General features: G+C 42.5%; 1 protein-coding gene across 8 annotated transcripts in view; it reads right to left on the bottom strand.

The window, feature by feature from the left end:
* Positions 1-5,221, bottom strand: part of Slc4a7 (solute carrier family 4 member 7) — a 95,719-nt gene extending 90,498 nt beyond the window's left edge. For 3 of the 8 annotated variants that reach the window (XR_005092214.1, XM_037208674.1, XM_028856326.2), the window contains exon 1: positions 4,984-5,220. Coding sequence is in view for 7 of the 8 variants with exons in the window: in XM_037208674.1 (XP_037064569.1) it covers positions 4,984-5,031 (48 nt within the window). In the remaining variant the exon portion in view is untranslated. Of the gene's footprint in view, positions 1-4,983 lie in introns of all 8 variants that reach the window. The other 5 variants (XM_028856325.2, XM_028856328.2, XM_028856327.2 and 2 more) reach the window with 3 other exon arrangements.
* Positions 5,222-22,656: the final 17,435 nt, after the last annotated feature.

The following is a 22,656-nucleotide window of genomic DNA, read 5'->3' as shown; positions in this document are numbered from 1 at the left end:
TTGTAATCCCAGCACTCTGAAGGCACACGTAGGAGGGGGACTAAAATTTCAAGGCCAGCCTGAGCTGAAGATGAGTACCAAGCAATGCTGGGCTACACAGCAAAACTTGTCTCAAAAAGAATTTTTTAAAATAAATATTATTAGGTAGAGAAAATTGTGTATATAAAAGTATGCAAATCACAAGCACACCAAGTTATTAATTATATGTTATAGAAAGCTGCAAAGAAAACCTTTTTATCTCCATTCCTTTAGAAACCATTCCACGCTCCTTTCTAATCAAATGTGCATCTTACAGAGTGTGACTCTACTTTCAAAGATACATTCTTTTTTTTTTTTTTTGGTTTTTTTTTTTTGGTTTTTTCGAGACAAGGTTTCTTTGTGTAGCTTTGCGCCTTTCCTGGAACTCACTTTGTAGCCCAGGCTGGCCTCGAACTCACAGAGATCCACCTGCCTCTGCCTCCCGAGTGCTGGGATTAAAGGCGTGCGCCACCACCGCCCGGCCAAAGATACATTCTTAATCCTCATCAGAAATGATATACAACCAACAGCTTCTCAAACCGGGCAATCTAGTAGAAAATAAGTAATACAATCTTGGAATCCACAGGCAGAGGAAGATCTCCACAGAGATATGAACAGAATGGGAAGCAAATGGCTTTAGTCCACATAACACTCTCTGCACAAGAAAGAATAGGTATTTAAAACACTAATGCGTTTTGTCAAAATTGCTCTAACTCTTCACTTCTATACTGTTGGGGTTAAAAAAAAAACTGCTTCATTAAATGCATTAAAATTCAAATAGTATCAGCTCCAGATAAATGTAAATCTATATCATAACCACATAATATCTAATCCACTCTTGCTATAGCAGTCACAGGCCAACCTAGCACTTTTCTAGTATCCGGCCCCCAGCACTGCTACAGCCTGAATCACACCAGTCACAGACCCCAGCACTGCTACAGCCTGAATCACACCAGTCACAGACCCCAGCACTGCTACAGCCTGAATCACACCAGTCACAGACCCCTGCACTGCTACAGCCTGAAATCACACCAGTCACAGACCCCAGCACTGCTACAGCCTGAAATCACACCAGTCACAGACCCCAGCACTGCTACAGCCTGAATCACACCAGTCACAGACCCCAGCACTGCTACAGCCTGAAATCACACCAGTCACAGACCCCAGCACTGCTACAGCCTGAAATCACACCAGTCACAGACCCCAGCACTGCTACAGCCTGAATCACACCAGTCACAGACCCCAGCACTGCTACAGCCTGAAATCACACCAGTCACAGGCCCTCTTAGTGGTTAAGCATCTTCAAAAACACAACTCTAAACTTGTCCAAATCATTAAATCTCAATAAAATATGTGATACTCTGGTAAACAAAGAAGATACATATTTTATTAATAAAAATTATAATTTTCTTTTTGATACATTTACTTCAAAACTGAGAATTACTAAATGTACAAAAGAATTGTAACTGCAGGAGTGTAAAATAATGTGTGTTGATTATTACCCCAGCTGTATGGAGGGTTGAGACAGAAGAATGGTGAGCTGGAACTGACTTTCACACCCATAATGTTCCTTTACATAAACGACCCTTTGTGTAGCTGCAAATCCTATCCGCTCTAAGATCTTATTTGTGGTAAGATAGAGTAAGAAAGAAGAGAGAGAAAGGAAGAAAAACAACCCATTACAGGATGTTGACAAGTAACTACTGAAGTTTATATATATATTAGCTAGCACGCCACAGGCCACTAAAATGTTATACTAGGTTCCTCCAATGCCAGGGTACTTTGGCTTTTAATTTTAATCTACTCAACTAATAAGAGTTTAGTATAAGACCATGCTAATTTTCATATCCTCTGCTCAATCAAAAGAAACCCTGTGATGGCTCCTCTTAGAGCAGCCGTCATCTGTCTCAGGATCAAATACAGTGGTCCCCCAATCCAAGTCCAGTTTCCTTAGACAGATGACAGGTATGCTGCCTCTCGCTTTGCGGTTACAAACCCATGAACTCAAATTGGAACTCAAATTACCAAGAATAAGCCAAAAAGGTTAGTGGAATTCTAGTAATACTCCTGGGGTGCCATATACCTAAAAGCTGTCAATAGCAACCCAGTCCCCCAAAATAAGGCTATTTACAGACTCACAAAAGCTGGGTTATTTGAGTCTTATTACATTTAGCCTAATATCTATTTTTTAAGAACTATTTCTAACAGACTCATGAAATGTTTTAACTGGCATTCACAAGTGGAATATAAAGGCTATCACTGTGTTCTCCCAACACGCCAAAATAAACTCACTGAAGGCAGGACTCCATCTACCTTGTATGTCTATTTTCCCAGCACCCAGAATCCATGAGACACTTAATATCTATGAAATGAAGCTGGATGAGGTAAAATATGCCTATAATCCCAGCATTTAAGGCTGAGGCAGGAGGTTGATGCATTTTGAGGCCAGTTCTGGCTATATGGTGATCAAGATCATCCTCAATACACAGAAACCTTGCCTTTAATAATAATTTTAAAAAAAAAAAAAAAGCCAGGTGGGTGGTGGCACACTCCTTTAATCCCAGCACTCAGGAGGAGGCAGAGGCAGGCGATCTCTGTAAATTCAAGGCCAGCCTGGTCTACAAAGTGATCTCCAGGACAGCCAGTGATGAAACACAGACCTATAACAGCTGTGTTGAAAAACAAACAAATAAAAACAACAAAAAGCCTAATAATGGAAGAAATCATAGAAGCAACCTTTCCATGGGACATTGCCAAAATGTTCAAAAGAAAGCTTATTTGCTATTGCTAGAAAAATGCTACCATTTGTTTACAGCCTACACTAGAAAATATGACTAACTACTACTTACTCTACACTAAGAAGTAAGACTTTGATAAATTCTAAGTGATACCTACAAAGGTGATATTTTTATTAAGGCAAAACAAAAGTTGCAGCCATACATGGTGGCACAAGCCTAGCATGTGTGAGCTTTCCCTCACCCTGTTTAGATAATGCAAGGTAAGATTTTTCTTTCCAATGCTATGGTCAGTGAGAATCATAATTCTAGGAGAAGAAACCTTAGATACTACATTATGAAAAGAATGGGCCCCATTTTCAGAATAATATAAATGGCCACCAACTTAACGGCCACTTAATTCTTTGCATAATTATAAACTTAAGGTGGTGCCTAAGTATTGATTTTAGTCTACTCTTTTGGCAAGGCCAGTCTATTGTGAACTAAAAGTTATAAGTGAGAGTTGGGTGGGCATGATGGCTCATGCCTGTAATCCTAGCACTAGTGTGACCGAGACAGAAAGACTGTAGCAAATTTGAGGCCTGCCTGAAGGACAAAGTGAGTCCCTGTTTAAAAAAGAAAAAGAAAAAAAGAAGAAAAAAGGAAGGAAGGAAGGGAGGAAGGAAGGAAGGAAGGAAGGAAGAAAAAGTTACAATTGGCCAACATCAGAGTATTTCATTTTTATGACTTTCACTTATCAAAGTAAAGTGAGCATGGGAAACTCTAACTTTGTTAGTGTCCCACTTTTCAAAAATCAGAGCACCCTCCACCATTTCAACCCATTTTCACTGCTTCATTTGGTCAAAAAATTTTGAAAATTTTGCTGAATTTTATTTCTATTATTAATTTCTGTAAGTTTACTATTGACATTTTATTCTCCCAAAGACTTAGGGAGTATGACTTTCCAAAATACTCTCCTATCATGCCACTAATACCAGAACTGAGAGTTCATTGCCATCTGTTTGTCCCATCCTGTCCTTCGTTGTAGACACACCCACATCCCGTTGAATGAAGCTCCTATTAGGAAAAAGCAGGTTCTACTTTGGACACTACAGTATATATTAATAAGTTACTGCAGAGAATGAATGAATGAGTGGCAATGGTGGTATTATGTACTACGTCTGCTTAAGCAGTGTTTGAGAATGAAAACTGATACTGTTTACTGTTCAGCTGAAAATGTGCAAATAAGGTTAAGAATAAGCAACAGTGTATTTGACAGATACTCTTGGGGAAGGTGCTGCCCAACAGTTCATTCAAAGACCATAAAAAGAATCCTTACGAGTTTCCAGTACGCCATCACTGTGACCCATCAAACCCATAACCACTGCGGAACGAATTCAGTTTTCAGACTCAAGTTCCCCTTTATATTTAAAGAACTTCTATTTGAATATGGTGAAGTAATAATGAATGACCACTGCCCGTGGCCTCCACAATAATCTTAAAATGAACGTGGGATGAGGACGTTAAGAAAAATTCTAATTTAAAAAAGGAAAGTGAAAAGTTGTTTTCCCTGCTGTGAAAAGACTGGAAAATTTTTATCCCTGCAAGCTTCCCTCCCCTTTCGCTGGTCAGAGTAAAAATTGCAAGTAGGAAAATTAATACCACCCCATCCTTTGAGTCATAGCCCATGAAAGAAGACAGTCTCCGCTGTGGAGCACATATGCACCCCTGTTCCTTGGGAAAGGGCCACTTGTCCTCCGTCTAAATGAGAACCCCACTTTTGCAAGCCCACGGCTACTCCAGCAGCTTGCTAGTGTCACTGGGAAAGCGGGGTCCGCTGGGCTGGTGACGCGGTCCTTTCTCTTTCTATGGGGCCCGGAGGAGGACATCCACACGGTCCTTCTCCTGGCCGGCGACCCGACACTCCACAGAGCGCTGGCACCGACGGTCCGGCCAGAGGTGACGGGCGGCGGGCGCAGGAAGAGCAGCGGGGCTCAAGGACCGCGGCGTCCACGCGGCGGGAGAAGGCGGCGGCCGGCGCCGCGAGGCTGCGAGCGGGGCGCTGCGGCCGGCGGACACGCGCGCCCTCGGGGGAGCCGGCCGCCAGGGCTGCAGGCCGGCCGCGGGCTGCGGGCCCCCGCGACCCCCGCCACACAAAGGCGACGGCGGCGCGCGGCCGCCGACAGAGGCCGCCGGCAGCCCCGCCGCGCCGCCGCCTTTGTCTGCGGGCCTCGGCCTCCCCGCTCCTTACCCGCGTGAGTAGCGGTCTCATCTGCTCGCCGGCGCCGTCCGCCTCCATGGCCCGCCCCGGGGCACGGTGAGGCCGCGGCCGACACGGGCACGCGGCGGGCGACCCTGTGCGGAGCGCTGGCCGCGGAGAGCGGCGCTGGCGCCGGGAACGGGCTGCGGGCGCGGGGCGTCCTCAGGCGGAGAAGCAACGGCGTGCCGCGAGGACTGAGGGAGCCAGAGGACGCGGCGCGGAGGAGGCAGCCGCGCCGGGCCGGGGGCGGGGCGGGGGCGGGGCTGGCGGGCGGGGGCGGGGCGCGCTCAGGCACGCCCCCCGGGGCCCGCCCCCTGCCTGTTTGGCACTGCGGCCGGCGTCGAGCGACCGCCTCCAGTGGCTAGGCAGCTCGGAGATGGGGCGGAGGCAGAAGGGAACAGTCATTCGTGTCAGCCAATCAGCGGCGCGGGATGTTCTGTTCGGCCCCCGCCCCCCGCCCCCACGGTCCGTTTCCTACAGGCCCCGCCCCTCTTTGTAAAGGCTTAATTGACCGAGGCTAAGAGTGGAACTCAGTTTTTCGGATCGGAAGTTCTTCAGACTTTTGAAGTGGAGTGGGGTCACCACCCCTGCGGGCTCCTCACCACGTGTTTTACCAGCAGGAGGGAAACAGGACGACGCCCGATTCATTCTCCGCCTCTGCAAGTTTCTCTCCTAGAGAAACTCTATCATGGCCCCTGTAAAAGAGGGGATGCAGTTGACCACTTGCCTGGTGTGCTCGCTGAGTGGGCCTAGTACCACGGCCCTTCCCGCTATTGGTCGGCCCTACAGGGCACCTGTCAAGTATCCAGGTGATGAAGGTCTCCACCACACAAGGTCATTGAAGGATTAAGTACATTTCCGTCCCTCTGTGAAGGTGCTTGGCATGTGGTGTGCTTCTTATCACTATTGTTAACGGGGTTCTCAGGATGTTAATAAAGACAATAAAAGGTTGAGAAACGCCAAATCCGACTGTGGAAGGAAATACTTATCAGCAGGTCAGGAGCACACCTCCTGCCCATCCTTAACAGGATATTAGTAAAGCCCATTGTCAACAATAAATAGCAAAGTGTACTGGATGGCTGTTCCTGCTTTGATTCCTAGACCCTCTTTTGTTCTAAATTTCCCAGAGAGGAGGTACAGGGTAGGCTGGCACATGACTGTGACTAATGTGTCCAAGAGCAGATGTGCTTCCATTAATAACTACCATTTGAAGAGACCTACAATTACAGACGGTGACATTTTGCAAATATGTTTCATCTCCAATCCTCACAATACTACAGAGTGTGTTTGCTGTGGTTTGACTGTGTCCCGCAAAAAGCTGTATTGGAAACTTAATCCCCAGTGCAATGGTGTTGAGAGATGAGGTATTTAGGACGTAAGGCATCACAAACTCATGAGCATATTAGTGTTTATAGCCCAAGGATCTGGGACTGCAAATAAAACTCTTGCTATCTCATAAATGCCGTTAGCCCTTCTGCTTTCAGATTCAGGTTGACACAGGAACAAGTTTCTCTCACCAAATGCAGCCTTCCCACCTTAAACTCCACCGTCTTGAGAACTGTGAGAAATACTGCTTTTCTTTATAAATGACTCAGATTGCCTTGTTCTGCACAACCACACCAAATGGAGTTAGTCGAGTGTTGTATCCCCATTTTACAGATGAGGAAGTGAAGACTAAATAGAAATAACTAGGGGTCCTAGTAAGTACAAGAACTCTTTTGTACCATTCTAATGCCTCACTAAGCATGATTCAGAAAGAATTCAGTAAAGGAATAAAGAGAATGAAAAAAATAAAGAAAAGGAATAACTGATTAATTGATTGATTGACTTTTTAGTTTTTCTGCACTAGAAGTTTAAACGAGGGCTTCACTCATTTTGACAAATACTCTACTACTGAGCAATATCACCCATCCTATGAATGCACTTTATAATGAAGAAGGGTAGATAACTTGCTGGATAAAGCTCTTGCCCAGCAAGCATGGGAGCCAAGTTCAGAACCCTACAACATGCATGATACCCAGGCAGGTACTACAGTTACCTGTCATCATAGTACATGGGAGTCAGAGACCAGTGATCTCCCAACCAAGCTAGCTAGCTAGACTAGCCCCTCGCATGGTCTGGGTCCAACTGAGAAACCCAACCTCAACAAATAAAAGTGGAGAGTGATTGAGGAAAACACCAGCTCATCCACTTACACACACATATGCACATGTATCTCCACATACAAGTTTCCACAGACATACAAACATGCATCCATACACCAAAAAAAAAATTGTTCTCAACTCTCTTATAGCAAAATATATAACATTAAAGTTGGACAGAACAAGCCAATAGAAAGAAAAGAACACAAGAGAAGCACAAGAATCATATACTCATTCTTTCATGCTCTAAGGAAACTCATAAAGCTGTTTCAATCTCTGTGAGTTCATATGAACTTTGATCATGATGATTTAAAGGGCCTTGTTTTCTTGGTGTCCTCCATGACCTCTTATTCCTACACTCTTTTCCAGCTCTGTGGGAAGGTGGGGGGGGAGGATTTGATGGAGATATCCCATTTATGGCTGAGTGTTCCAAGGTCTCTCATTCTCTGCATAATGTCTGGCTGTGGGAGGAAATTTCTCTGGTGGCTGAGCAGGACACTGACCTATGAATGTAGCAGAATGTCATTAAGAGTCATTTTATCTTTTCCTCTTTTCCCTCCTCCTCCTCTTTCTTCTAAAACAGTAGTATTTGATTTTATCATAGGTCCCTGTGCTTAGTCACCCAAGTAGTGTCAGGTATGGGTCCCATCTTGTAGAGTGGGCCTTAAATTAAATCAGTTATTGGTTGGCTACTCACACAAGCTTTGTGCCACCATTGTCCTAGTATATCTTATAGGCAGGACACCATTGTGGATCAGAGGGTTTGTGGCTGGCTCCGTGTTTAAGTTTCTCTTTCGGTAGTGTACTGAGTACCTTCCTGTACAAAAGACCCTAGAACATAGTGGAGAAGGCTCTATGTAGGCACTGGCTCAACTTCACCATGGTCAATGAGTTGTGTTGGTATTGTCTTCAGTAATGGGGCCTGGCCATCATTGTGGACATCAACCTACAGCCTTAGCAACAGCCTGCATTGTTTGAAGATTCCAGCAGGAACTCTTTGGCCAACAACTCAATTAGATACACCCCAATCCTGGTACTGGAAGCCTCTTTGGTGACAAGAAATGGCCAGTTGAGACTCTGTCTCCCCCATTATGGCAATTTCATGGTTGAGCAAATGTCTCTGTGGTAGGATAAAGTGTCCTTTGGGTATATATCCAAGAGTGGTACAGCTGGGTCTTGAGGTAGATCAATTTCCATCTTCCAGAGGAAATTCCACTTACTTTCATAGTGGCTGTACAAATTTGTCTTCCCACCAGCAATAGATGAGTGTTCCTCTTACTCTACATCCTTGCCAACATGAGCTGTCACTTTTTTTGTTGATCTTAGCCATTCTGATAGGCATAAGATAAAATCTCAAAGTAGTTTTGATTTGCATTTCTCTGATAGCTAAAAATGTTGAACATTTCTTTAAGAGTTTCTGCCATTTGAGTTTCCTCTATTGAGAATTCTCTGTTGAGATCTGCATTATTTTCTTGATATTCAGGGTTTTTTTTTTTTTTAGTTCTTCATATATTTTGGATATTAGCCCTCAATTGGATGTATAGTTGGTAAAAATCTTTTCCCAGCCTATAGGCTGCCACTTTGTCCAAATGACAGTATCCTTAGCAGAAGATTTTCAATTGTCATGAGGGCCTATTTATTAATTGTTGATCTTAGTGCCTCTGCTAATGATGTTCTGTTCAGAAAGTCTTCTCCTATGCCAATGTATTTAAGGCTATTCCCCATTTTCTCTTCTATCAGGCCTAGTGTATTGGTTTTTATATTGAAGTTTTTGATCCATTTGGAGTTGAATTTTTTGCAGGAAGATAACTATAGATCTATTTGCATTCTTCTACATGCAGACATCTAGTTTGATCAACATCATTTGCTGAAGATGCCTTATTTCTTCTAGTATATATTTCTAGCCTCAAAAATCAGATATCCATAGGTGTGTGGATTTATATCTGGATCTTCAATTTGATTCCATTGATCAATGTGTCTGTTTTGGTGCCAATACCATGCTGTTTTTATTACTATAGCTTTGTAGTACAACTTGGAATTAGGAATGGTAATACCTCCAGTAGTTCTTTTATTATTGAGGATTGTTTTAACTATCTTGGGATTTTTGTGTTTCCATATGAAGCTGAAAATTGTCCTTTCAAGATCTGTGAAGAATTGTGTTGGAATATGGATGGGGATTTCATTGAATTCTTTTTTATTGCTTTTGGTAAAATAACCATTTTTATTATGATAATTCTACTGATTTATGAATATGGGAGATCTTTCTATCTTCTAATATCTTCGTCAACAACTTGAAGTTTTTATCATACAAGTCTTTCACTTGGTTAGAGTTACCTCAAGATATTTTGTATTATTTAACACTATTGTGAAAGGTGTTGTTTCCCTCATTTCTTTCTCAGTCTGTCATTTGTGTATAGAAGGGCTACTGATTTTTTGTGACTTAATTTTGTATCCAGCTACTTTGCTTAAAGTGTTTATCAGCTATAGGAATTTTCTAGAGGAATGTTTAGCAACATTTAAATTTAACATCATATCATCTGCAAACATAGAACTTCGACTTCTTCCCTTCCTACTTGTAGCCTGTTGATTTCTTTCAGTTGTCTAATTGCTCTAGCTAAGACTTCAACTACTAAAGAATAGGTATGGAGAGTGTGGACATCCTTGTCTTGTTCCTGATTTTAGTAGAATTGCTTTGTGTTTCTCCCCATTTTAATTGATGTTGGTTATGGGCTTGCTATGATATGTCCCTGTATCCCTAATCTCCAGGGCTTTTATTATGAAAAGGTATTGGATTTTGTCAAAGGCTCTTCTATATTAAATGAGATGATCATGTGGTTTTTGTCTTTCAATTTGATTATATGGTGGATTACATTTATTGATTTATGCATACTGAACCATCTCTGCCCCTCTGGGTTGAAGCCCACTTGATCATGGTGGATAATCATTTTGATGGGTTATTGAATTTGTTTTGCAAGTATTTTGTTGAGAATTTTTACATCTATATTCATACAGGTGATTGGTCTGTAATTCTCTTTCTTTGTTGGGTCTTTGTGTAGTTTGGCTATCAGATTATTGGGTCTTTATATAGTTTGGCTATCAGATTATCTGTGACCTCATTAAATGAATTGGGCAATGTTTCTTCTGTTCCTATTTTGTGGACTAATTTGAAGAGTATTGGCATTAACTCTTCTTGGAAATTCTGGTAGAATTCAGCGCTAAAACCATCTGTCACTGGGCTTTTTTTTTTTTTTTTTTTTTGGTTGGTACACATCCTCCCACCCCTGCCCCACCCCACTCCTGGTTTGTTTTTTCAAGACAGGGTTTCTCTGTGTAACATCCTTAGCTGTCCTGGAACTTGCTTTGCAAACCAGGCTGGCCTCAAACTCACAGAGATCCACCTTCCTCTGCCTCCTAAACTCTGGGATCAAAGGTGTGTGCTACCACACACAGCATTGATTGGGAGACTTTTTTCCTTATTAATTAATTTTTTCATTTATTTTACATCCCTACTGCAGTTTCCCCTCCCTCCTCTCCTCCCACTCCTTCCCCCCATCCCATCTCTCCTCTGCACCTGCCCCCCATCCATCCCTCCTCTGTTTCTGTTCAGAAAGGAGTAGTTCTCCCATGGGTGTCAACAAAGCATGGTGCATCAAGTTGAGGTAGGACTAAGCTCCTCCGTTTATATTAAGGCTGGGCAGGCAACCCAGTATGAGGAGTAGGTTCCCAAAAGCCAGCCCAAGCATTAGAGACAGGCCCTGCTCCCACTGCGAGGAGTCCCACAAATAGACCATGCTGTGCAACTGTCATACATATGTAGAGGGCCTAGGCCAGTCCCATGCGGGCTCTCGTCTGTGGGCTCCTAGGAGCCAAGGTTGGTTGTTTCTCTGGGTTCCCTTGTGATGACTTTGACCCCTGCCTCCCTTGGTTTGGTTCATACAATCTTTCCTCCCTCTCTTCAACAGGATTCCTAGAGCTTGCCCAATGTTTGGCTGTAGATCTCTGCATCTGCTCCCATCTGTTACTGGATAGAGTATTTCTGATGACAATTAGAGTAGTCACCAATCTGGTTACATGAGACGGCCAGTTCAGGCTACCTGTCCACTGTTGCTAGGAGTCTTAGCTGGGGTCATCCTTGTGAATTCCTGAGAGTTTCCCTGGTACCAGGTTTCTCCCTAAACCTGAAATGCCCCCCACATCAAGACATCTCTTTCATTACTCTCCCCCTTTGTCCCACCCTCAACCCACCCAACCCAATCCTTCATGGTCCCATCCCTACCCCACCCCCGTCCTCCCACTCCCACCCTGTTTACCCAGGAGATCTCTTCTATTTCCCCTCCCCAGCGAAATCAGTCCCTCTTTGGGCCCTCCTTGTTACATAGCCTCTCTGGGCAGCATGGATATGATTGGGAGACTTAATAACTGCTTCTATTTCACTAGGGGTTATAAGTCTTTTTAAATTGCTTAGCTGATCTTGATTTAACTTTGGTATGCTATATGTATCAAGAAAATTAGTCATTTCTTTTAGATTTCTCAATTGGTTGAGTACAGGTTTTTAAAGTATGTCCTTATGATTCTCTAGATTTCCTCTGTACCTGTTGTTCTGTCCCCTTTCTTATTTCCAGTTTTATTAATTTGGATATTCTCTCACTGCCCTTTAGTTAATTTGGATAAGGGTTTGTCAATCTTATTGAATTTCTCAATGAACCAATTCTTTGCTTCATTGATTCTTTGGGGGTTTTCTTGTTGTTTTTACTTGTTTGTATCTATTTTATTGATTGCAGTCCTCAATTTGATTATTTTTTTGCCATCTACTCCATTTGGGTGTGATTTCTTCTTTGTGTTCTAGAGCTTTTAGATGTATTGTTAAGTTGTTAGTATAGTCTGAGAAGCCTGAGAGGTGCAAGTTGAGGAACTGATAGAAATGCAAGATTCTCTGTTTGAAGACAAACCAACCCTGCTGGAGGTCTAACTAAAGCTGCTCTGGTTGTGGATCATGGAATCAGGCTGCGAGGTCAGCATTGCACTGTACAGTTGAGTTTAGCTGCAAAAGGACAGACTGGACCCAGACAAACAATCAGGGAGACAGCAAGTCCTAAGAGACAAGCAGGAGGACCAGGAGATGGCACGTCAAGTAGACCGAGTCAACAGTGGAACCAAGCCAAGCTGAAACTTCCAGCATAGTCAGCAGTTCTGTGTTTGTTGGTCCTTAATCCACACTGGATGGTCAGATGACAGATTGGGGCGGGGGCATCACCATTGCTGTACTAGGTACCCATCTTTTTACAGGTTCAGGTGAGGAAGTTGTACCCTTTCCTTGGCCTGGTGTGCACAGTAAATTCTCAGTCCTGATTCCTTGATAACATTTTAATACACCCATGTGTCCCTACAGTCCCAATTCACATCAATAAATATACAGGTGACAGCATTTCTGCTGCCAGGAATAAGTCATTTATCAGTCTGTACCACCTGTGTGGGTGATGCTAGATAGACAGTGCTGCTCACACATCCACCTCAATGTGGGGTCATCCTCATGCTAAAAATGGAGCCCAAAGCTACTAATTAATGCAGTCTCCTAGAGCTAGGCACAGTCTGGAAAAACACTTTTTTTTTTTTTTTTGGGAAAAAATAAATCCTTGCTTTATTTTGGTCTAACACAAAAAGACTCACTAGGTTCACATATACACTCAGTTTGTGTACACAGCAACATGAGTTTTGAGAAGTGTAAGTTCAACTATCTATTTCTAATACAGAACAGGTATTGTACAATATGGTTAAACTTTACACATGGCCTTCAAATTGAAAGATGACTTTCAATTCATCTCCAATATACCAACAATATATATCTAGGAGTTGGCTCTTGGGTTCTGTTAGAAAGAAAATCCCATTCTTAAGTATTATGTTGAGTAGTCATCTAAAAAATATGAATTACTATTTAACTGAGTATTTGATGATGGTGGGATAAAGGCAAAAGCAGCTCTGAGGGCGGAGACGCCGGCAATGACACCAGAAACGCGACTTCAGACTTGCAGAAAGCCGGGGAAGGGACCTAACTACCGTAATGAATGCTGCATATTGAGAGAAACCACAAGAAGGTTAAATGTTTGATTGTCTGATTCTTGGATTTGATATGAACCGACACAGTCTTTGTTGTCATTGACAGAACCCCACCCAGTGTGTGTACATTATCCACATTCCTCTCTGTTCTGTTGAAGGGAAAAAAAGACATTTTGACCTTTTTTAAGGTTATTGACTTAATTTTATGTTACTTGGTTGCATGAAGTTGCCCTTAACCACTAAGAATTATCAAGATTTTTGCACAGACTTTTCCATGTCTAGGCTCCTTTTCCAAGGCAATTCTGGAAAAACACTTTTGAGCAAAACAAAGTAACATAGGGCAGGGCACAGCCTGATCCCAACAGCAGAAGGGTAGCAGCAAGATAAATGATAAAGCTTGCCAAGTTTGGGTGAAATAGCTCTGAGCTGTTTCTCTCTGGACTCATAGTTGAGGCTTTAGGTGACTCATCTCCCCTTAACTTTTTGGAAGCTCTTTTGGGAATAAATGTAGTAGCCTCCTTATGGAATTGCAGTAATGGTTGGTTAAATGCAACCATTAACTGCAGTGGCTAAGTAAGAACAGGAAATGCACCTGTCCTTATCACATTGGAAGTGGGGGAGAGGTGGGTGTAAGGTCATATAAAGGGAAGGACCTTGCATCCCAGGCTCCTGAAGAAGCAACTTTGGCTCTTCCTTTCCTATGCCCTTCTGCTAACTAGTTTTTGCAGTAAGGTTCAGTTCCCCTCCCTTGGTCATGACATCTTAAACTCCAAAGAGAAGCCCCACCTAAGTAATAAAATGTTTAGTGGGAACAGTTAGCCAGAGACTGAACTGCAGAAGTCTAAAAGAAAGGTTATTTAGAGACTTTTCCAGAACTATGGATTCTGATGATTTAGGTCTTTGTTTTCCTTCTGGTGGGTGGTATATCTATGTGCTGAATTTTACAGCCTGAAGGGTACTTCCACCATGGAGTCAGTTATGCTAAGGTCTGGGGATCTGTTACAGTTTGGACTGTGTCCTTTACTTTGGTCAGACTCCTGCCTAACTCTGCCACTTAACCTATCTCTATCCCTTTGTTGCAAAAGATAGAAAGATAAAAGTCATTGTCCTACACCTCTGGTCACCTTGGACTCAAAAAACAAAAATCTCATTGGATAGACCAACTCCTCTCCCACCTCCCACCCCCAACCCCATGGGTGATATGCACCTTGGATCAAAAGTAATCGTACTGTAGGAACCTGATTGGTTGCCTAGGACAATGACAGTGATTAACAGACTCCTAACTGTTTCACTGACTTGCTGAACCCAAAGTGAGAAAATGATGGGCCAATGATGGTTCAGACCAGGACTGCTTAATGATGTATAGATGTTTTTCTGGTGTTTGTGTGTTTGAGACAGTTGTTCTGTGTAGCCCTGGCTGTCCTGGAACTGGCTTGGTGGACCAGGCTGGCCTCGAATTTAGATATCTCTTGCCTCTGCCTTCTGAGTGCTGGGATAAAAAGCATGTACTACTATGCCCAGCCTAAACCTCATGTCAGAACCTAAGGCTGGATGTAGGTCATAAGACCCCTTTATCTGTTCCTCCTCCCAGTGTGAGCACAGTAAATGAATTTTCCTCGACTTTTCACTATCACTTGGCTCTGGGTTTTTTTTTGTTTTGTTTTGTTTTGTTTTGTTTTGTTTGTTTGTTTTTTTTTTTTACTTAAGTAGTCTTTAATGAAAAAGTTGTACATGAGATTCCTCTAATGCCACATCTTCTCAATCATTTCTTCCTGTATTTGCCTTATCTTTCTTCAGCTCTAGACTCGGCTTTCCTTCCCAGGTTTTCTTTTCTTTTCTGTTTTTCATTGTCAGCTTTAGCCTGGTGATATCCACCTCGCTGGGGTGGATGTCCACGTGGACTATTGTGCCATTAGTCTTTTTTCCTCTGCACTCCTGCCGTGTAGATGACGTATTTCTTCTTGCACACCTGGAACACTTTGCCCATCTGCTGGCCTTTGTAGTGTCCCCAGCAACCTGAACTTCACCATCCTTTTTCACGAGCATCTGAGTATAGACAGAACTTTATACTTACATCTCAGCTCTGTAGGAAGTGGGGAAGACATGATCTTCCCTGGATGTGAGAAAGTGAATTGAAAGACTGTTTGCGGTTCTTGCTCCAGTCAGAAGTCAGCAAGGGATTGAACTTCATTTCTTTCTTTCTCCCTTTCTTTCTTCCTTTCTTTCTTTCTTTCTTTCTTTCTTTCTTTCTTTCTTTCTTTCTTTCTTTCTCTCTCTCTCTCTCTCTCTCTCTCTCTTTCTTTTTTTTTTTTCCTTAGGTTTTTCAGACAGGGTTTCTCTGTGTAGTTTTAGTGCCTGTCCTGGATCTTGCTCTGTAGACCAGGCTGGCCTTGAACTCACAGAGATTTGCCTGACTCTGCCTCCCTAGTGCTGGGAGTAAAGGCAAGCTTCTGTTTTAAAATCTCAGTTTCATTGTGATGTCCCAAACACTTGAGGTTGGGGTTGGTGAAAAGGTGATATGTCCTGGATGACTTCACAGAAGATACTACCCTCTTCAGCAATTAGCCTTCCTCATCTCCCTTCCCCACCTAGAAAAGCTTTTGCTTCTGAGCCCTTGGAAGATGGTGCTTTGAAGTTTGTGCCTTTCTGTCTTCTCCAGATTTCCAGCCCTTCAATAAACCTGATTTCATAATGCCAACTCTGGTCTCCAAAATATTGATCTTCCAGAGGCAAGTAGTCTGGACCTTAACACACGACACAAAGGAAACCTTTTCTTCTCCCTCTCCCTTGTACACTCTTGCAGGTAGGTGGTGGCCCTTGCCTGTAATGCCAACATACAAGAGCCTGAGACAAGAGAATTATCAGTTTAAGGCCACTCTGGGCTATATTGGAGACACTGTCAAAATCAGAACCCTAATACACAAAAAAATCTTAGCAAACATGAGTAAGTCTACTGTCAACAGAAATTGGCTAAATATATTTTAGAACTCCAAATGATGAAATGCAATTAACTTGCTGCTAAGCCTGGTTACTTAAACTTGATCCCTGGAACCCAAAGGGTAGAAAGAGAGAACTGACTCCCACAAGTGGTCTTCTTGCCTCCATACCGACACTGTGCCGTGCTCCCTGCCCCCTAATAAAAAAAAATGTAATTTTTTAAAAAGAATTTGCTGGGACTGATGGTGCACACCTTTAATCCCAGCACACTGGAGGCTGAGGTGGAGGATTACGAGGAGTTCAAGGTCATCCTCAGCTGTTCTGTGCTTTAGGCCAGCCAAAGCTAATTAGTGAAACTGCTTAAAAATTAGAAACATACATAGATGCTTGTTCCACAGCAGGCAGTGCTGTTTGGGGAGGTTGCGGAACCTTTAGGAGGTGAGACCTAGCTAGTAAAAGCAGGGTCACTAGTAGGTGGTCTTTAAAGGTTGTATCCCCACCCCTGGTTCCAGCCCTAAGCTCTTCCAGCCATGATATTATGCTAAAATACTGGAGGCCAAGTAACCATGAACTGAACTCTCTGAAACTGGGAATCAAAAGAAATCATATTTCGCTTCATTTGTTTTCATCAGATATCACAGTAACATCAAAGAAAGGTGAAGTACCTTGGCCGAAGTGCTGCCATTTTGCCTTCAGACTTCATTTTGCCTGTAGGGTGAAATAAAGTTCCGATTCCCAAACCCTGAGGGAGCTGAGAACTTTTCAATGGCTGATCAACCTCCTCCTTAAACCACAGAAATAGTCATTTTACATCTTTAGTTCTCTAGAAATATTATGGCTGTTCCTAACAACAGAAAGAACAGATGAATCTGATTGGTTAGACTGAAAGGCTTGCATTGTATGTCACTTGACAGTGATGGAACACACAAAGAAAGTCCCTAATCTTTGATTCCTGATTGGTGAAAATTGAAACCGTAACTTGGCAAAAATATTTGTGGTTTTGGGTTACCAGGAGAAATAAGGCTCCCAAGTCCTTGTTCTTCAGCCCTGATGGATCAGTGACTCCGCTTATGTGGTAATTTATTAAAATCTTTGGAACCCATAAGTGTTGTCTCTCTTCTTCCTCGTAGTGCATAACAGACTGGGTGTAACAGTCCAATATTGTATATTAGTGGATGAACTCTATGGAAATGCCTCAATCAACCTAATTTATAAGCAAAAGAAATAGATACATGGGGCTAGAGAGATGGCTCAGCACTTAAGAGTACTGGCTGCTCTCCCGGAGGAGCCAGGTTCAATTCCCAGCACCCTCATACAGACATCCATGCAGGCAAAACACCCATGCATAAAAATATGTCTTAAAAAAAAGAAGCATATGCACAATTGACATGCTCATTCCACCATCTGGGGTTGGTGGATTGTTCTTCCGGTCACTCGATTTTACCTATCTATAGTTCTACAACAGTTTTATTATGCTGTGCTCTGAAACAGTATATCACAGCATAATAAAACATAATAATTATATCTTGTAATTATAAGATAATTATAATTTCAGTTGTCACCTTTCAGTTATTTTAGGGTTTGTTGTTGTTTTGTTTGTTTGAGGCAGGATAACAAGAGGGTGGCCTTGAACTCCTGATCCTTCTGCCTCTGCTTCCCAAGTGCTGAGATTATAGGTGTGGCTCTGCCTCATTCAGCAGGTTTTTGCCAACTATGTATCTGTTTCTAATTTCTTTTTACACATATACATTCAGAAGGAACAATGGTTTTGTTTTGTTTTGTTTTGTTTTGTTTTGTTTTAAACTGAAGGCTGGAAGCACTCATACAGTTAAATAACACAGTGAGTTAGAAAGGGTTCCTATTCAGGCTAAGAACTCATTGTTTCTTTTGCAATTCTGATTTATTTAAAGGCAATTCCAAGTCCCTGACCCCCTAGACTTCTCAGCAGTCAGCAGTCAAGCTGACTGTAGTAATGTACCTTTGAGTAGCAGGTGGGGAGTACAGAAGTGTGTGTGTATATCCACTCCCAAGACGAACATCCAAGATGTTCCAGCAGACTTCTTTTTAAAGCTGCCACATGTTTTGATTTAGGTAATATTCTTTAAAAGAGTCCATTTTGGTCACACCTAAGTACACCTAGGTGTGGTTTATGATCCAATTACTTTCAGGAGATGGTTCCTCTTTGGCAGTGGAATCATTAGATCCCTATTGTCCAATTTACATAAGGAATACCCCTCTTTACATACAGCAAAACTTCCATCAAGTAACCCTTTTATGAAAGTGTGTCCATCAGTGAAGTCTATGAAGTGGAATGCAAGAGGCTCAGAGAAAACACCTACACTTGAGGGAAATCTAAATTCCTAAGGCCCCATTTTTGCGAAACAGAAAGCTGCAACGACATTTATGCAATCAGAAATTAAGAAGATTACGTACTGTGGAATTAAAATTCTCAAAACATACTGTTACCATCCATTTAGGTATAAATAATTGCTTGAAGCTGGACATGGTGGTGTGTGCCTATAGTACCAAAATTCAGGATATGGGGCCAGGAAAACCATGAATTGGAAGCTGCAGTGGTTTGAAAGAAAATGGCCCCCAAAGGGAGCAGCACTATTAGGAGGTGTGGCCTTGTTGGAGGAGGTGTGTCACTGTGGGGGGCTGGCTTTGAGGTCTCTTAAACTTTACTCAGTGTAACAGCCAGTCAGTCAGCTTCCTTCTGCCTTCTGGTCAAGATGTAGCCAGCACCACATCTGCCTGTGCGCTGTCATCCTCCCCATGATGATGATAATGGACTGAACCTCTGAAACTGTAAGCAGTCACCTCAGTTACATGGTTTTGGTTTTTATAAGAGTTGCTGTTGTCATGGTGTCTCTTCACAGCAATAGTAGCCCTAACTAAGACAGAAACTGATCACCAGAAAGAGACACTATGTTTTGAAAAAAAGAAAGAAAGGAAGGAAGAAAGAAAGAAAGGAAGGAAGGAAGAAAGGAAGGAAGAGAAAGAAAGAAAGGGAGAAAGAAAGAAAGAAAGAGAGAGAGAGAGAGAGAGAGAGAGAGAGAGAGAGAAAGAAAGAAAGAAAGAAAGAAAGAAAGAAAGAAAGAAAGAAAGAAAGAAAGAAAGAAAGAAAGAAAGAAAAAGAAACAAAGAAAGAAAGAAAGAAGCCGGACATGGTGGTGCAGGCCTGTAAGCTGCAATGCCAACTATTCAGTAGGTTTGGTCAGGAGAGTCATAAGGCCAGCCTGGACTCCGGAGTGAGTTCAAACAATGATGGCTTTAAGAAAGGGCTAGGGGTATGGCTCAGGGGTAGAACTTGCTACCATACTAGGTCCTAGGTTCAATCAATACAGTCTGAGACTGTCGGAGGAGAGTCGGGAGTGGTGAAGCACACCATTAACTCCAGCACTCACAGCAGAAGCAGGTGGATCTCTGTGAGTTTAAGGCCAGTCCGGTCTACATAGTGAGTTCTGAGTAAGCCAGAGCTACATACTGAGAGCCTGTGTCTAAAAGGTAAACAGACAGACAAAAACCACTCAGAAGAGAGGAGACAGGTATTCCATGTCACCTGAGGAAGGGGAACAGTGCAGCAGCCCACAGTCCTGCCTCAGTTGCAAAGTCCACACAACTTTGAAAAACTAGCACCTGCCTTACTCCACGCTGGCGGTGGCTCCCAGGGCCTTCACAGGCCCGCCAAGCTGGGCTGGACCCAACCTCAGGCAATATTTCTACAGAAGCCAAGATGGGAAATCTTGGCCTACCAGAATTTCAGACAAAGAAGGAAATCCTAGCTCCTAACCAGCTGGTAATCTTAGGAGCCTTCATTCTAAAGGACTGTTTGAAAGTCTTTGAAGATCGCTTATAAAAGTTGGTGGAAATATCTTCACATTCAAATTTCTGTTTGCCAAAACTGACGCTCTGTGGATTTAAATGTTTGTGGAACTCTATATTGCCAGGCAACGTCTGCTACCAACTGGGTTTTGTTTCCTACACATAACGCTTTCTGAAAGTCCTTCATTTTCTTTGTGTGAAGGTTCTTTTTACTTCCCTTATTCAGAAAAGATGTCATGGAAAATATTTACTCTCTGCTCTGAGAATCTCACATTCTTTAAGATTCACTGCATACACCATTGGTCTTTAGAAAGCTCATGTTTGACCCACTCAGCTTTGGCTTAGCCTCCAATAGAGAAGGCCTCATTAGCAAGTCATGTGTGTCTTTATATTGCGGTTGCACTTTTAAAAATTGAATCTATTCTTTAAATTTTTCATATGTGCATATAATATATTTTGGTCATATCTATTCCTTATTTTTCCCGTTCAATTCTCCCCAGAATCTCCATCACATCTCCACTCTCAACTTCATGTCCTTCTTTTATAATTCATTCATTTATTTTCTAACCCACTGTGACCAGTTGGTGCTGCCTACATGCACATGGGCATGGACTCATTCACTGGGGCATGGACAACCTTCCATTGGCCACACTTGTAAAGAAAAGGGATTCCTCCTCCTCCAGCATGTATCAACTGCCAATAGCTCCCCACCCTTCTCCAGACTGGAATTGACTGGCTTGATCTTGAGCACATTTTGTATACGTAACCATGGCTGCTGTGTTATGTATATATAACATGCTCAAATATGTAACAACCATGTCATATCCAGAGGACAGCAGTTCACAGCATCCTCCCCACCCTCTGCCTCTTACATTCTTTCTGTCCCCTTTTCTATGATGCAATCATACTTTTTTGAGATGCACACCTCACTTTTTTTTACAGTATAAAACTTGCATCGATCCTCCTGCCTCTGCCTCCCAAGCCTTGAAATGATTGGCCTGCACTACCACTCCTAGCTTCGTTTTACTTTTTATTTTGACACAGGGTCTTACTTAATTGTTCAAACTGGTCTTGAACTTTCTAGTCTACTGCTCTGTGTAGCTGAGAGTACAAACTTGTGCTCCTAGGACTGGTTTATAATGAAATGACATTTTTTTTTTTTAGCTTTGGTTATTAGAAATGTTCTTAGCTTTGTAACTTTTTAATACGAACAACTCATGGAGGCTCAGTTAAGGCTGCCTCAAACTGGCTATTTCTGAGCTTTGCAACTGCCTCCATATGCTAAGTATTAGAATTACAAGGATGAATCACATAATGCTAGGAACTGAATCTGGGGCTTCAGGCATGCTAAGCAAGCCCTCTAGCAATTAAGCTACATCCCTAGCACTCTGCTTGGCTTTTTGAAAGTAACGTTTAGCTGGATGGTAACTCAAATCCATAAACCAATAGTTCACTAGGTTGAGGAAGGTAAGACATTACTTCTTAGCTACCTGAACTATATAGTGAGTTACAGAGCAGCCAGGGGTCAGAGTGACAGCTTATCTCAAAACAAAGAGAAAAAGGAGAGGGAGGAGGGAGAGGAGAAAGAGGAAGAAGGAGATAAAGAAAAGAAAACGGAACTTTAAAGCTTCTTTATATTTTTGGTTGTGAGCCTAGCCTTTAATGGCTGAGCCATCTCTCCAGTTATGCTGGGCGGTGGTGGCGCATGCCTTTAATCCCAGCACTCGGGAGGCAGAGGCAGGCAGATCTCTGTGAGTTCAAGGCCAGCCTGGGCTACAGAGTGAGTTCCAGGAAAGGTGCAAAGCTACACAGAGAAACCCTGTTTCAAAAAGAAAAAAAAAGTTTATAAAGCATTGTAAGACCACACACAAACATATATACATAATATTTTTCATATATATATATATATATATATATATATATATATATATATATATCAAAGTCTTACTCATAGTTTAGGCCAGCCTGTAATTCTCTATGTAGCTCAAGCTGGAATTGAACTCACAACATTTCTTTTGCTTCTTCAATTAATATTTTAAATTGTTTTGTCTTAACAAAATACATACTTTTTCTCAGTATAAGAATAATCTATTCTTCATAGAAATCTGTGGAACTCAGAAACATAAAGGAGACAGCTTCAAAGGGAGCTTCAGGACAGCTAGAAAGTGGAGCTGCAAAGGGCAAAGCTTGGACTCTCAGGACCCCCTACTGCTAATGAAGCCACCGCACCCTGAACTGTCACGTTTTCTTATTTGTTATCTTTTTGGCTTTTGTTACTTTGTCAGGAGGGAGTTATATTATAATAGTGTATTGAATATACTGCAAGATACAGGCTGGGCAGTGACTAGGCTACTGCATGCAGCTTTGTGGCATCTTTGATTTGGGTTTGTTGTTTGGTTTGTTTCCTTTTTCTTGAATCAAGGGCTTATGCAGACCAGGCTGGCCATGAACCCTTAATCCTCCTTCCCTTAGTTCCCAAGTGCTAAAGCTACAGGTGAGCACCAACACGCCCCAGCTTTGTATTACATTGTAAGAAACAGGAAAGGTGGAGCTGAGGGGATGGCTCAGCAGTTAAGAGCACTTGTTGGTCTTACAGAGCACCTGGGTTGGGTTTGCAGCACTCACATGGGTTCACAACCACCAGACTCCAATTCCAGGAGATCTGATTCCCTCTTTTGACCTTCAAGAGCATCAAGCTCACACATGT

The sequence above is a fragment of the Peromyscus leucopus genome, chromosome 9 (assembly GCF_004664715.2).
Source record: "Peromyscus leucopus breed LL Stock chromosome 9, UCI_PerLeu_2.1, whole genome shotgun sequence".
Classification (NCBI taxonomy): Eukaryota; Metazoa; Chordata; class Mammalia; order Rodentia; family Cricetidae; genus Peromyscus; species Peromyscus leucopus.
The sequence above is the reverse complement of the archived record's forward strand: the minus strand, read 5'-3'. Positions and strand labels throughout refer to the sequence as shown.